This window comes from Hyaena hyaena, unplaced genomic scaffold (assembly GCF_003009895.1).
Source record: "Hyaena hyaena isolate Hyena2069 unplaced genomic scaffold, ASM300989v1 scaffold_431, whole genome shotgun sequence".
NCBI lineage: Eukaryota > Metazoa > Chordata > Mammalia > Carnivora > Hyaenidae > Hyaena > Hyaena hyaena.
In genome coordinates, this window is record NW_024081055.1 from 443,600 (window position 1) to 460,635 (window position 17,036).

The 17,036-nt window shown below is 40.5% G+C and overlaps 1 protein-coding gene across 5 annotated transcripts in view; it reads right to left on the reverse strand.

The window, feature by feature from the left end:
* AP3S1 (adaptor related protein complex 3 subunit sigma 1) overlaps window positions 1–17,036 on the reverse strand; it is an 87,022-nt gene that overhangs the window by 10,603 nt on the left and 59,383 nt on the right. Inside the window, exons 6-7 of one of the 5 annotated variants that reach the window (XM_039252586.1) lie at window positions 16,797–16,837; window positions 10,964–11,020 (exon numbers count right to left, since the gene is read on the reverse strand). The exons of 1 other annotated variant lie outside the window; for it this stretch is intronic. In XM_039252586.1, the coding sequence (XP_039108517.1) occupies window positions 16,802–16,837 (36 nt within the window). In that variant the 3' untranslated portion in view covers window positions 10,964–11,020; window positions 16,797–16,801. Of the gene's footprint in view, window positions 1–7,969; window positions 8,181–10,296; window positions 11,021–16,796; window positions 16,838–17,036 lie in introns of those variants that run through there. 3 more of the 5 variants (XR_005531806.1, XM_039252587.1, XM_039252585.1) reach the window with 3 other exon arrangements.

Sequence of the window (17,036 nt, forward strand, 5' to 3'; positions counted from 1 at the left end):
TGATTCAATTCTAATGTTTTCTTATCGATTTTCTATCTAAATGACCTAACCTTTGCTGAAAGTGGGGTATTGAAGTCCACTACTATTTTTTTTTTAATGTTTATTTATTTTTGAGAGAGAGACAGAGTGTGAGCAGGGGAAGGGCAGAGAGAGAGAGAGGGAGACACAGAATCTGAAGCAGGCTCCAGGCTCTGAACTATCAGCACAGAGCCCGACATGGAGCTCGAACCCACGAACTGTGAGATCATGACCTAAGCCAAAGTTGGCCGCTCAAGTGACTGAGCCACCCAGGCACCCCATGAAGCCCCCTACGGTTTTTATACTGTTGTCTCTTCCTCCCTTCAGTTCTATTAGTAATTGCTTAATGCAGTTACATGCACCAATGTTGTGTGAGTACATATTTATGACTGCTCTATCTTCTTGATGTGTTGACACCTTTATCATTATATAATGACCTGTTTCTTGTTTCCATGTTTGGTTTAAAGTCTATGTTGTCTGATATTGGTATAGCTACCCTGCTTTCTTTTGGTTTCTACATGCATGGAATATCTTTTTCCATGCCTTCACTTTGAGCCTATCTGTGTCCTCAGACCTGAAGTGAATCTCTTGTAGGCATCATACAGTTGGGTCCTGTTTTTTTTTTTTTAACCTATCCATTCATTCTGTGCCTGGATGCGATTGTGTGAATTCAATCCATTTAAATTTAGAGTAATTATTGATTTGTAAGGACTTACTCTGGTCATCTTATCTATTGCTTTCTGGTTGTTTTGTATATCCCATTGTTTATTTTTCCCTCTGTTCATGAATGGATGTCTAATTAGTTGTTGATTTTATGTAAATTGGTGATCTACTATGTTCATGAACTTGGATGCCCAAGTCTTTCCTCAGGTTTCCACAGGAACCGTGTTCCTTTAATGCCCTTTCATATTCTTATGTTTCCTACCTTTCCCCTCCCTCTCCCAGTCACGGATGTCCTACCCTGGGTGCTGCTGGAGGGAAATGGGTTTCTTGAGCAATGACCCACAGAACTGGGTCATTTGGGGCAGTCAGGAACGAACTCACAGCCTTCTGTCTCCTCCCCAGGAGGCGTTGCCCACACCTGACAGTTTAGCCCCACGGAGTGTTGCCTGGGTAGGGAGGGAAGTGTTAAGCTATTATTTCTTTAAATAAACTCTGTCTCCTTCTCCCTCTCTTCTCTTTCTGGAATTATTATTCTATTTGCCCTTGTGACTGAGTCCCATAGATCACTCAGGCTTTGCTCTTTTTTATTCCTTTTCCTTTGTTTACTTCTGAATTATTTCTAAATTTCTGTCCTCTAAGTCACTAATTCTATCTTCCATTTGCATGATTCTGCTACAGATGCCCTCTACTGTATTCTTTGTTTCACTCACTTAATTCTCCAGACCCAGAATTTGTTTGGTTCTTTTCTACAATTTCCATCTCTTTGGTAAAGAATTCATTTCAGTTGTTTATTGTTTTCCCCTAATATCACTAAATTTCTTCAAAATAGATATCTGAATTCTTTCTTTACCAGTCAAATCACAGTATTCTGTGAGTTGTTGGGGAATTGTAACAACTGAGTTGTTGGGAAATTATATCTTTTGGGGGTGACATATTTCCTTGATTTTTCATGTTCCTTATATTTTTGCATTGCTATCTTCCCATTAATCTCCTTAAATCTTTATTGACTGCTTCAGATCACTGGCGTTACTATATCTGGGGTTTCCTCAGCCTCTGAATGGACAGACCTGGGTCCACTCGCTTCTCTTGTGGCAGAATTCTTAAGCTTTCCATCTTTTCCTAGGCTTATAACTCCCCAGGCTGCTGCTGGAACCCTCTCTCTTGTTTTCCAGAAGGTGACTCTTAACAGTTTCAGTTTGTAGTTTCTACCTTGCCCACAGATCCATTTTTCTGAGAGCTCTCCAGTAACTGGACCTTCTCTCACCTGTGCCCTTGGGAGCACTCAAAGATCCAGCCACAGAGTGGGAGAAAGTGTGGGTTTAGCACTCAGGGTGGGGAGGTGGGGTTCTCAAGTGGGATGCTCCCGAAGGCTTGGGGGATGACTTCCTGGTGAAGTCCTGAAGCAGTCAGAAGGAAACATGTTCCTTCAATGCCCTTCGATACTCTTATATGTTTCCTACCCTTTCCCCTCCCTCTCCCAGTCATGGATGTCCTACCCTGGGTGCTGCTGGAGGGAAATGGGTTTCTTGAGCAATGACCCACAGAACTGGGTCATTTGGGGCAGTCAGGCACTCACTCACAGCCTTCCGTCTCCTCCCCAGGAGGCGTTGATCACACCTGACAGTTTAGCCCCACGGAGTGTTGCCCTGGGTAGAGAGGGCTCTGGTGGAGCTTCTCCCTTCCCACTGTGTACAAACTCAACCTTCTTGTTCCAAAGGTGTGTTGGAATCTCCTTGCAGGCAGGCTGGATTTCTACAAATTCTTTCTTGCCCATGTGTATCTGAACAGGCCAGCACTCTCCAGGTTTCTTCTCTTACTGGGGCAAGCAGAGGTCCATAAGACCACCTTGGATGTGCAGCCTTTACCAGGAGTCTACTTTTGAAGGCACAGGTAGGTAAGAGTCCTTTCAAGTTCCTTGGTGTAGGCTGCTGGGTCCAATAGCTCCTAGTGGCACTTTTGTTCATGCATAAATTTCTAATTTAGTTTAAAAGGGGGGAGGAGGGAAAGGAGGAGAATCCTATACCTCCATGATGCTAATATCACTCCCTACCAATTCTCAGGGGGCAACCTCTTAAAGAAGGAATTTGGACACAGAAATAATATTATCCAAATTTTTTGATACAACACGGGCGGTAGCCTAGGTACTCTCACCTCTTCTTCACCTGCAATAACCAATTTCACTCTCTTCAATTTGAGGTCTCCCTCTCTCTCTCCACACTCCTCCCCGCAACATATTTTAACATCTGGTCTTAGAGTTGCATTAAGCTGTGTTGTCAGCGGCTGAAAACCCAGCAGCAGGGTCCTAATGAAACCCGTCTCCACAAGATAGCTGTGATTTTTCACTAGATGAAGTGTGACAGCTGTTACTTTTGGTGCTCTGAAGTACTTTTTTTGGTCAGATGTCAAGGAGCCATGGAGCAGTGGTGGACAGGGACTCTTTTCTTTGCCAACTGGTCTTTTGATAGAAGGAGCCTGAAATGCATGGAAGTCAGCTGTAGATTAAAGTTTAAAAGACTCTTGTGCTGCTGGCAGGAACCAAGACCTCTGTATCCATAGCTCCTGGAGTCATGAAAAGAGGGAACACAAATTGTCCTGGTGGGTCACTGGGAGTGCTGTTCACTTCTATCCCTTGGTACCTGGACACATGCAGTATACCTATTCAGGACACAGCACATGATTGTTGGTTTAGAGTATATGTTACACCCTGGAGAATGTTGTGTCATATTTCCCAGGTATCCTCACCAACCTGTTGCCGCTGGTGTGCCTTTTAAAAAGGATATTCCATCACTTTATTAGTCCGGCAGCTTGTGAATTTGGCAGCCAACAGCAGGATCAGTCGATCTCATCGCTCTGTGTTTATTGCTGTGCCTCCTTTCCTGTAAGGGGGATTCTTTGGTCCTTTACGATGGTATCTAGGATCCTATGTAGGTCAGTCAAACCCTCTGCAAGTCTTTGCATAGTGATGTTGGCTGAGGCCATGCAGCCAGGAAACATAAACTCATACCCAGAATATGTGTCAATAATCTAGTCAGGATTAATTCACACCCTTTTCTAAGATGGGAGGGGTCCAAAGTTACTTGCCACTGAGTAACTGATTGGTTTCCACAATGGAAGGTGCTGTTATGAGGGGCTCAGTGTTGGTCTGTTACTGGAAGACAGAACATCTGACACAAGCTGGGGCTAAATCAGCCTTGGTGAGAAGGAGCCCACGCTGTCGGACCCATGTGTAACCACCACCTTTCGCTACTCTGTTCAAGCTCCCACTGTACCCACACTGCGGTGGCCAATAACAGAGGCACACTGACACTTTGCGGACTCATCCTATTTGGTAGTATAGTGTCTCTTGTGTGATACATCTAACACAGGATTCAACACTCTTCATATTTTCATCCTCATTCCTATGGATCTATTCACATGCCTCTTCTGCAAACCTCCTCATCCCTGATATTCCAATCAATCTCTTTCCAGGCCCTTGGCTAACCAGTCATACCATCAGCTATTACCTTCGAGTCCTTGAGTACATGCCCACATATACCACCCAAAGCTCTGCATTTCTCAACATTATCTTTCCCCAGAGCCGAAGGAGGCGCACTGGTCAATAGTGGGAAGTGAAACAGGGGTCAGGATTTGTGCAGCTCATCTGTGCCTTCTGGCCCCATTCTTTCCCACGTACCACTTGCATCCTCCTACACATTGCTACTGGGTCCGTGTAACCTAATGATTCTACATCTGGCAGGTCCCAGCTCCATTGTGGATCCATGATCATTTCCAAGATCACATGCTTGCCTCAACCAGAGCCCAGTAGCACCCAAGGAATTCTGTTTCAAGTGATGTATAATTCCACACTGCGAGTGGCAAGGGATGGCTGCAGACTCATAGTGAGTTTATGTTGTAATTCTCCAACTGGGGCACGCCATAGACACTACATGGCCTCTTTCTCCATCGTTCACAGCTCCAATATCACAGAGTCTGTCAGGCAGTGTGGTCCAAGAGGCAAGATCACTTGCATTGCAATCTGGACCCATGGCAGATCCCTCTTCTGTTCTGGGCCTCTCTCAACATTAGACGAGATGCTATTTGTGTAAATGAACCAGAACTGTGTTCCCAGTATGGAATATGCCACCTCCACAGTCTGAAGATGCCTACCAACTACTGTGCTTGCTTCAGAGTGGTGGAGTTGTGAAATATTGTTTTATGCTTTGAAAGGGATACCTTGGAACACTCTAGATCACTGGATCCCTAAAAATGTTATGGTAGGTGTATCTGCTCCTGTGGAGGGCATGTATCTTAACAAGGCCTTCAGTGTGCTTGCACCTCCTCATTGACCCAGCTCACATAACACGGTGCTATCCGTATGTGAACCAAGGTGATAACATGTCAGTTGGTCCAAACCCCTTGGGGCTGTATTATTACTGAGGGCAGGCGAGTTAACATTTATAGTACACCATTGTGTAGCCAGAACATCAACTTTCTGTCCCTCTGAACAGGGGATGAAAAAGAAGGCATTTACAAGATCGGTGGCCACACTCCATCTGCGTGAGCCCTTGTTCACCTCCCTTAACAAAGATGCCACATCTGGTGCAGCAGCTACAGCTGGACCTACATCTTGATCAAGTTTGTAGTGGCTCCCTGTCATCCTCCAAGGTCCACCTGCAGGGAACACACTAGATAATTAAGTGCGTATGCAGGGGGGACCACCCTTCTTGTGTCATTTGGGTCTTTAAGTGTGGCACTTAATCTCTCTCTTCTGCCCAAGGTGTGATATTGCTATTTACTTACTACCTTGGCTGAGAGTATGGGGCCAATTTCAAAGTGTCCACTTAGTCTTCCTTTCTACCATAGCTCTTACTCTACGGAGCAAGGACGGTGTCCCTTTACACAACACATTTCTTACTACTTTGGTAAATGGAGGAACCTCTGTGCTGTCTTACATGACACTGAGTTTTTTAAATGTTTACTTATTTTTGAGAAAGAGAGAAAGAAAGAAAGACCGACTACACATGGGGGAGGGGAAGAGTGAGAGGGAGACGCAGAATCCGAAGCAGGCTCCAGGCTCTGAGCGGTCAGCACTGAGCCCGATGCAGGGCTCGAACTCACAAACTGTGAGATCATGACCTGAGCCAAAGTGAAATGCTTAACTGACTCACCCAGGCGCCCTTTCTCTGAGTTTTTTGATCCCTTCTTCTCCTTGTCTGCCTTGGAAGTTCTGTGATACTTAGCTGGGCCAAGCTAAGTGGTACAGCTTTCTCCAAGCTTCCAAGAACTATCCTAGCCATGTATTGGCACCGTCTCCCCAGGTCTCTGCCAGAGCTAAGTCTTTTGTCATTGGAAAGTGCCTACATATAAATAAACTCTCTTTCTCATCCAACTTTATTAGCCCTCCCCTGACCCAGAATCCTCAGGATCCTGGCTCACATATACTCTTCCCGGCTCCTCTGAGTTTATTTGGGCAAGGTTCTGTAGCAACTTTGGCAGGCCCAGCACTTGATCCTGTGTTGTGTCTTCAGTCAAAGAGCCTGAGACAGAAGTTAAAACATCCTCTTTAAGCAAGGGAGAGGAAGGCAGTGAGTGGGTAGCTTAATGGGAAGTGGGCTACTTCTGCAGGTCCCTACGCAAGATATTCGTGGGCCTTAAGCCGAAATGTCCTCATCCCAGGTTTCAGGTCCTACTTCTTTCCAATCATGTCCCTGACCTAGGCTTAGGAGACAGGACAGTGCAAATCCAATCTTCTCTTAAGCTCTGCCAATCTTAGAGCTAAATCCTGGCCCTGATCCTCGGCATTTTCCATCCTCCAGCTGCATGAGATTAAGTCTTATATAAATGCTGTCAAGGAGGCCCTCTGGCTTTCACACACAGCCTTTAATTGGTGATTAATCACCCTCAGATTCCTCTAAGGCACTGACTGCCCCCAACAGCCACCCTCCAATTCCATACTCTGTGTCACTACTACTTCTCTTGAACTTCTCAAATGCCTGAGACATTGTCCCTACCAGAGCATTTCCAGTATCCCATTCCAGTGAAAGTGTGGACAGTTACATTGCTACGGCACGCTGGTGGCTATCCGTGCCTCCTGTGCCCCCAGTAATAGGGTCCTCCATTGCCAGCCTGCCAGTGAGTGATCCAGCTCCAAAATCTTCCTTTAGGATCTGCCTCCTCAGACCATTCTTGGCCCATATAGCTGCCTTAGATGGGCTTCCCTGAATAACAGACTCACACGGAGATGTCCATCCAAGACACTGACTATGGTAGCCACTGGGATCAAAGCCTGGAAGTGTCTTTAGGAAGCAGGATGAGGCTGAGAAAAGGAGTTAATTAACAATGCAGTCACAACTAAGGCCTCAGCTGACGTCATGGGGAGCCCTGGGGCTGGGATGGCCTTCCAGCATTGTCCTCCCTTAGCCAAGGGGGCTGGGCTTGGATAACCTTCACATGGGAGGTCTTTGGAGAAGAGTCATTACTTAGGTGAATTCACTCTCTTCAGCCACTGGCAGTTTTCAACCAGCAACTCTGCTGAATGTGCTGAGCCACCAACACCGCCAGCAGTGGAGGGACAGAGTGCTTCGCCCTAAAGGATGTGCCCAAAATGTTAAGTCTAGAGTCCAGCCCCAGACTTCTGCCATGTTTCCTCCCCCTCACTACAGACAGATTTTAACAACTGTATAATGTATCATTCCACTTAAAAATATAATTACAGGGGCGCCTGGGTGGCTCATTTGGTTGAGCATCCGACTTCGGCTCAGGTCAGGATCTCACAGCTGGTGGGTTCCAGACCCGTGTCAGGCTCTGTCTTAACAGTTCAGAGCCTGGAGCCTGCTTCAGTTCTGTGTCTCCCTCTCTCTCTGCCCCTCCCCTGCTCACACTCTGCCTCTCTCCAAAAATAATAATAATAATAATAAGATAAAAAATATATAAATACATGCACACACATACAGACACACATTCTCTCTTCTTCTTAGATAATTGGTAGCCTACTGTGATGGTTAATGTTATATATCAACTTGGCTGGGCTACGTACCTTGACATTTGCTTAAAAATCGTTGATGTTTTTGAGGGTTTGGGGATGAAATTAACATTGAAATCACTATACTGAGTGAAGCAGACAGCTCTCCCTAATGAGGGTGGGTCTCACCCAATCAAAGACATGAATCAAGTAAAAAGGCTGAGCCTCATCTAAGTATGACAGAATTCCTCCCGCCTGTCTTGAAACTGAGACACTGGCTTTTTCCTGCCATCAGAATCGAACTGAGTTCTATAATAAAGCTCTTATGTTATTCAAAAAACACCACCAACACCATGGCTTTATTTAAATACAGAGACGTTTAAGATAAGGGATCAGCTCACAAGATTATGAAGGTTGGCAAGTCCGAAGATCTGCAGAGTGAGTCGGCAATCTGGAGGCGTAAGAGAGCCGAAGGTGAAGTTCCAGTCCAGGTCTGGACACCCGAGAACCAGGAAGGCCAGTGCTGTAATTCCGGTCAGAAGGCTTGCAGGCTTGAGACCTAGGATAAGCTGACGTTTCAGTTCAACTGAAGGCAGGAAAAAGCTGAGGTTCCAATTTGAAGACACTCAGGTTCAAGGACATCTCTCTTATTTGGATGACAATGAGCCCTTTTACTCCAGTCAGGCCTTCAAATGATTGGGTGAGGCCCACGCACACTGGGCAGGGTAATCTGCTTTATTCAGCCTACTAATTCAAATGTTAAAGTCATCATACAGGGAGTCTCCAACTTAACAATGGTGCAACTTAATTTTTCAACTTTATGACAGTGCAAAAGCCACATGCGTTCAGTAGGTACTTCACATTTGAATGTTTATCTTTCCCCAGGCTGGCGCTGTGTGGCCCAAAACTGGGCGGCCACAATGGCCCCAGTCAGGCACTCAATCACAAAGGCAAACAGCCAAAACACTTACACCCGTTCTACCCATATGACCTTTCTGTTTTTCACAGCACAGTATTAATAAGCTACGTAAGACAGCCAACCGTTTATTATAAAATTAGCTGTGTGTCAGCTGGTTTTGCCCAACTGTTGACGAAGATGTTTTCCCATCTTGCTTTTGTCACTTAACCGTAGATTCTAGGGATCAATCTGCAGCAACACATTCAGATGGTTCTCATTCTGATAGTCCCGTAAGATTCCCAGTGGATGTAACCTAGCTTTCCAGCCAGTCCCCCACCAATGGGCATCTGGGCCATTCCAGTCTTTTGCTATTACAACTAGTGTGGTAATTACCACACTTTTACTAGTTCCTTACCAGTAGTTATTTAAGGTATCCCCAATTTACTATTTTTTTTTTGCTGTATAAAAAACTAATGTAATGAATACCTTTGTATATAAAGATACCGAAGAATGTTACAGGAATAGAGTCCTAAGAGTGGGTCACGTGGTTATGTCTGATACGTGCATTTTTAATTTTTGAAAAATCTCACAAAACTTGGCATATCTCTTTTAAAAACATGTTACTGTACATTACACCCCCACCAGCAATATAGGATGGTTCTCATTCCTCACATCCTCTCCAGCTCTGGATATTGCCACCTGTCCTAATTTTTGCCAGTCTGACTAGTGAAAATAAAATCTAATTGTCCTTTTAACTTGCACTCTCTGACTGCTAGTGAGATGGAGCGTCTCTACATATTTCTGGGCTACTGAGATTTAGTTTTCTACAAGCTGCCTATTTCGGTCATTTGCACATTGTTTTCTTTTTTCTTACTAGAATATGATGGGAGATGAAATCCTTTTATTTCCTGAGGTGGCAGTCAGAACTGGCCCAGAAGCTTTCCTGATTTTGGCACAGCCTAACCAAACCCAAATTTGACCTTCTCACAGCTTCCCCCTGAAAATGAAGGGAGAAGAAACAAGGGAAAATGTCACCAGGCTCCCCGGGTGGCCCTGTATACAGCTCCGTGAAACAAGTGTCACACGACTTTTACACATGTGTGAAATGATGGAGATCCTAAGAATCGCAGACTGAATTTCCTGTGGTCTCAACAGAAGGCAGCTTAGAGTTAGATAAATATTACTTAGAAAAAATGACCCTTCTTACGTCTCAGAGCTCATGGGGTAAAGTTCACAACTGCCACAAATCTAAGGAAATGTATTGGAGAGAACATTTGAGAAGGGCTAGAACTGTAAAAATCAGAAACAAACAAACAAACAAACAAACCCAAAACTTTGGCCTAACTGGACGAGGAACCCCATTCACGGTTCAGAAGAGAAGACCAAATAAGAAAACGTGGGCCCACAGTGAGAAATCAGAATCTGAGTGCTAAAACTTAGGAAAACACTTTTCACTTTGACTCCGGGGTGAACAGTCCAGCGGAGCCTCACAGGGTTTTGTGTTCAAAAGCAACTACATATTTGCCACAATTATTTTTCATCATCTGAGCGAGAAGGGAGACAGGACCAGATGAAGGACTTAAACCTATGTATATGAAACAGATTTTGCAATTCCTCAATACAGATTTTGGAAAAAGATCTGTCCTCTCCCACCCCAGTCCTCTGCACAAAGTATGACCTGATACACTTATCTTGACTTGTGAAATAACGGAGTTTTAGAATAAGTTCACGAGTTTTTAAAAAATATTTAGTTAAATAAATCAACATCAACAGCTGCTTAACAGTGATAAAATAGACTTTTATTTACTTTGTTGAGTCAGAGGGTCGTAAAAAAATTATTGCTAAAGTAGATATCAGGCAAACAGAAAGGTGCTTTAGAAGTCCAGTTACCTTGGAGTTTATTTAAACTAAGAGAAAAAAGTCATAATGTTTTCATGCAATACATACTTGATTCTTTAAATAACAAGTGTGACAAGTAACAGAAAGAACAATGGAAGGCTGCACTTGTGATCCATACAAAACACCAACATTTTGGATTGTACAGTTGAAAGGAATGTCTCCAACACTTCTTGAAATACTGTAGTAAGTAGCCAGTACAGAGAGGCATGCCTTACGTGGACACAGGACCGCAGTTTAGAAAAGAAAGTGAAGTATCACACTGGAAAACTACCCCATTTCTTCAAAATCACTGAGCAGGAAAAGAAACATTGAACTTCCACACCGATTTTACACAACTTCTCTACAGTACCTTGACTTCAATCCAAGAGCAAAAGTTAAGACTCTCCTCTATTTTTGGTAAACAACTGCATGGTAAACTTAGATGACTTTCCCCCTGGATTTTACCTGGGAGTGGCCTTTTTATTTATTTATTTTTATTTAAAAGAGGGCAGGTTTGGCACTTTTATACTGATGTCACCAATGTTAATATTTCTTGGGATCTCAGGAAGATTCATATTCTTTACAGCTGATACAGCACGGGCTGGAGCTCCTGCTAAGCCAGCCTGTATACAGAAGCAAATAAAAGAAAAAGAAAATGTACAACTCAGGTGTAGCTCATCAAAGAACACTAAGAATGGAGGACAATGATCAAAGATTTTCATTTAACAAGCTTAGAGACCAGATGGTAGTTGGAATTGGTATGGGATGGTTACTTTGAAAATCTAATCTATAAAGAGAAAACAGTTGACACATTAAAAAGTACAGTGAATACATGCGATGGTAACAACGAAGATTTAGAAACAAATTAACCTGTGCTACTTAGATACTACATACAATATGCAAAGGACAAAAACTACATCTTTACCTATATCCTGACTTACTAACTTATGACAGAAGCACAAGGCATCTTTTACATTAGTTTCCTTTTTAAACATCTCTTGCAACAATCATGACAGATTTGGGTTTGGGTTTTTTTGTTTTGGGTTTTTTTTTTTAATTTTGGGGGGATTTTTATTTTTTTGCTTTAAAATAGCATTTATTATCAAACTGTGCTGTGAAATAAAAACTGAAAGTAATAGATCATGCTTAGTTAGTTTCTTTACTTAGAGCCAAATCCTTAAAAGATTTCAAAATGATAAATTAAAAAAACATTCTTGTAACTGTGGAGGCTCTTCTAAACTTTTCTAGGAAAGTTCTAAAACATTGGGAAAAAAAAAATCAGGCTTTTCAAGTAAAGCCTCAATCCAAAGAGAACTGTTATGCCTAAAAATGAAATTGCAACAGAGAGGATCTTTCCAACCCTTCAATGCATTAGAGAAAATATAATGATTAAAAATACTCTGCCATATAAAGTAGATTCAACAACATATGTTCGTGTACAATATACAAATTTAGAGACAGAATAGGGTAAATGAAAAAGGCAGTATTTATATAAATAACTGAATTTTAAAACTTCCAGAAGCACTAGTGTATATTATTTGACTTTCATCTTAGTAGGGAAATTTATAATTTGTGATGTAATTTTGAAAGAAAAAATGTTTAAAATTGAAAAGAAAAATGCAAATGTGTCATCTTTCTCAAATAGCTACAAGAGTCTTCATACTTTCAAGTTTTAATTTATATTGAGATTTCATCCATTTTTATTCAGGTGATATAATAAAGCCAACAAACACATCTGAATTGAGTGGCACACATCATCTTGCACAAAAGCAGACAATTAGGTAACAAAAACAAATCTTCCGCTTTGCTTCGATCACACATATGAGACAACGTCTGTGTAATTAGAAACACTAGCTTTAAGTCCCTTTTTGAGCTTTCAGGTCTTTTTCTCATATGTAATCCTACCTCTTTTGTTAATTAAAATAATAGTAATAATAAAGCTGTTACCTGAGAAAAATCTTGACTGATACAAAATAGGCCAGTGTAAACTATTTGCTGAATAAAGGATACAAACATTGTTAAGCAATGAAATAAAAGCCATGGATTATCAAGTCAGAATTGGAAATAATAGAAAAAATCAGTAAAATACTATTAATAATAGCTATGGTCCACACAGGCAATGATAAGGGCGATATAAATGACACACTCCATATCCAATTAAAGAGTGAATAGGGCTGGAGTATTCAATTTTCATAACTGAACAGAGGTTAGTTGTTTCTGATTGACCTCTACATTTATACCTACCTGAAGCAATGCAGCTATTTGTATATCCCCAAAAGATGTTGGAGATATGAATAAATATCACGTAGGGTAGCATGAATCATATTCAAAAGGGTCTTTAACCTGATTATTTCAAGGTCAACGTCTAGCTACCAAAATTTAGAATGGTTTAGGATCAAAGAAGGATCCATCTTGTAGGCCCTCTTCCTTTTTACCCAAAATCTGTTGTCTGCCAAGGAACAAAAATTATTTTACAGAATTACAGCCATCCTGCAGCTAGTATCATTTTCCCAGGTAGAAGGATTTTGTAATTTTTCTAATTAAAAACCAGCTTGCCACCATTTTTACTTGGATGTGTCTAAACAGGGTACCAATGATGAGCAGATTATAAAAAAAATATTGATAAGATATTGGAATACAAATATTTTAAAAGGCATGAATTAGTAGAGGATTTCATTATTGAGACAGAGACAGAGAGAAAGTAGATATGTGTGTGTTTTACTGGATGCTATGGTTTTACTTTTATAGAGTGAAAGTAATTTTTTTCAGTATGACATTAAATGTCATTGTCAAGAAGCCTTCTTTTCCGTACTACCCTGTACCATGAACAGCTCTAGATTGAACTTGAGCAAAGAAAAAGAGAATAAAAATGCGTCCTGTTAACTTTCTTTAAAGTCGTTTCTTTGTGACCAAAGATGGTGTTGACTGTCAGCTGCTAATGAGAATACATAAAGTCAATATAGCAATTGATTTAAATAGCATATCTGTGCCAAGTTCTTATTATGTAAAACCAAAGAAGTTTCTAAGTACAACAATCTACAATTGCTCTAAACATAAGCAGCAAGCCAGAGACATGCAAAGGATGGTAACTATTCAGAACACGCAAATGAATTAAGAGAATCAAATTATTTCTCAAGCATGTTCAATACTTTTGTGTAGTAGGTCATGAATTTAAATGGTAGGAAATAAAAAAAAAACCTGTAATGTGTACTTCAATTAAGTTTTAATTGAATGAACATTTTAAGAAGTCAGATTCCGCAGAAAATAACATATAAGAAAAATATAAGGAGGACTGCTGATCAGTAAGTAGATGCTTAAATGAGCTATCAATATCTATAAATAAAAACGGAGGGCTTTAAAAAGGAAAAAAAGACTACTCAGGTGGTCAACACCAGAAGAAGTGCTATAAAACAAATTTCCTTTTCAGACTTCCACGACAGTGAAGTCTGAAACATTTTCATTCAAGGAAAACAAAATGTAAATGAGGTAATTTGCCATTAGGAGATTAGTTTGCCAACAGAGAGGTATATACATTTTATCTCAGTTAAGATTTTTTTTTCTTCAGTAGACACATTCAAAGCAAAAGATACTTGTACTAATTAATTTTTTGAACACTAAAATTTACAGAAATTAGGCTTACCTGACTTGTTGGTAGTGTGTACAATTTAAAAATGCAAAATTAGGATACTCTTGACAGCACAACATAGCTGTGAAAGATCTGAGATTATGCAGCTGACACAAAGCAGAAATAAAAAGAATGAAACCCTACTGGAGAAATAACTTGTTTCCATCTATGTTATTTTACTCGAGCACCACCATGGCAGGTAAACCGCAGCGACTCCACTAACAGAAATAAATACGTGAACCCAAAGCAGTTAAGAGTATGAATTGGATGAGAGAATGAGGTACAGTATATAAAAGAATGGTCATGTTTTCTCTCCCATGAGATTAAATAAATTAACAGAATTAAGAGAAAGAAAACAAAATGAAGTCTGCAAGTATACCAAAATGAGGCCAAACAGATAGAAGACTTATACAGACATACTCTCGGAAATTTCAAGCACTTGAATCACAAAGATAGTAATGGATGGAATATGATTTGTTTTTGATTTTATTTTTAAATTGCCAGACCCAAAAATAAACAAAATATGTGCAAGCAAAAGTGAAAAAGCAGCACTGCTAAAATAGATTTCAAAGGCTCCCTTTTCCTCATGCAATAAAGCAATGAACTTTCTTGAAGGGAAAAGGAAAGAATCTGGATATTGATTTCATCTAAGACATCAAATACTGTCCTTCCATCTTAAAATCTTTTTTCCAGCTTGCAATACAGAGTAAAATAGTAGCGGGATTAATTTGTGCAAACTGAAACCTTCACCCACCCTTCTACTGGCAGTTGCTATATGCACATTCATAATTTTGACCTAACAGCAAAGTGAAAGAACATCAACATCAATAAACACAGTATTAAATGGTTTCAGACTCAAAATCATTAACAAAATAATGGCAGCTTTTGAATGCACGTTTTGAGCAAAATAGGAAATGTCGGTATTTTAATTTCAGAACGTAAAAGAATAACTTAATCTGGGATCGTGTAACAGGCTTGTTCTTTGCTTTAAAGGTAGTGCTTTAATACTACAATTAGAAACTGGTTAGAAATGCTAATGACAGTCCTCTAGGGAGCAAGAACTGTAACGTTTTATCAAAAAAATTTTATCATAATTAGAATATTTAAAAATGTATAAATCTCCCCAATCATATAGACATTTTATAGAATCTTCAGTTACAGTTTTCACTTCTAGCACAGGATTTGCCTGTGTGAAATAGATATAGCCGACTAGTGCCCAATTCGCGGATTTACTGTAAGTAGCTCTGGCTGTGACAGTGAGCTGAGGGGTCCTCACCGTAATCGTGTAGAAGAAAAGAATAACTGCATGTCAGGGTATGTAGCAGGGACCAACTCACAGCCTGACCTGCCAACATCGCTGTGTCTCAGGGCCACTTTTCCTATTCTCCACTCTCTGAAAATAGAAACTTGATTTCAAAAAAGAAGAAATCGAATTACTAGCTCCGGTGATGGAAGTTAACAGACCCAAGTGGTTCTCGGCTAGAAAATACCGACCTGACATACGTGAAAGCCTAGATCATAGACACTGGCAGGACGTGGATCAGGGGAGTAAATCAGACCATTATGGCTCCTCTGCTCCAGGGATAAAGCGATGCAGATCTGAGGACCAAGTGGGGCACCCCTCCCGTCACGACACACCCGCAATTTTGGGACAAGAGATTAAGAAGCCACCTGAACACTGCAGCTTCTGAAACCTGTCCATAAAGTAATAATGTCGTGGCTGAAAAACAATGCCAAAATCTCAGTGGCATTTGTCCAATTAGTCAAGTGGCTCATCTAACTTGTGAATTTATAGATGTTTTCCCCTTCTATGGGACTCAATATAGTATTTTCACTTTGAAATTTTTTAATGGAGGCCTGTAAACATTTTCATTTTTGTACAAAAAAAGCTGTTCATCATCATTCAGATCGAAATTTCTAAACAATACATTACACAGTTAATTTCGGGTGTGAAAAAATGCACAGGAAATGTCAGAGGATATAGAGTTTTACGGAGTCTTATTATAATATGTTTGGGATGACAGAAGGTTGTTATGCTGGAAAGCCATTTTATTTTGGTCAAAATATTTAATTCCAATTTTTAGAACATGTAGTGCAATTTTAGGAGACTTGTTACCTGATACTTTCTGTTGGCTGCTTTTAATATGCACTTGTTAGTCAAAACCATAAAAGCAATTCTGTTAAGACTTTGGAACTGAAAACCATTGGGGTGGGGGGGGGGAATACTATTTAAGTCATTACTCTAAGCCTTCATTGCTTCTCACTTTGTATGCAAAACTTTAAAGGTTCATGAAGCCTTTGGTTTTCAAATTCACAGCTTCCAAAATTCAGCAGGCAATTTTATGTTAGAATTCTAATTTAGAAAGATGGGGAAAAAACTAGCTGTGAGAGTTAAATTAAGATCGATTCTTATCATAAGATTCTCGAAACAAACTCTAAATTTTTATATACAAAGTAAATTGTTATTTCTACAAATGTAATTTGTCAGGTAAATGACGATGTTTAAAAAAAAGAACAAAAATTTACTTTCCTTTTACAATGCAGGCAGACAAAACACAACAAACATGACATCAATGAGACACTAGTAAAATACAATAAAGTCCAATAAAAGATGAAGAAACTACAAGGAGAAACTAGAATGGAAAATTGGCTACAGGGACTACATGGGTTCATTAACACAAAGAATTTTTGAGTCTGGCCTAAATAGTTAATTGCCTTTGACATCATTTTGCTTTCCCTTTGTTAAAGTACATTTTTCTCAAAGTCAGCAATACCTTGTCTACCTGTCCTGTCTGGGAGATTGAAAGATAAAGGTCTGTAAGAGAGAAGAATGGAAAGAGCTAGAAAGATCAGGATGTTCGAAAAAAAAAAAAAGAAGACTGACTTTAAAAAAATAGTGACTATATTCAGACCCATTTATCCCATTTATTCATCTTAAAAATAACGAGATACATAAAAGCTAACAAGTCTCCCCGACTCCACCCCTCTACCACGACCCCCAGGCAGTCCTGTTA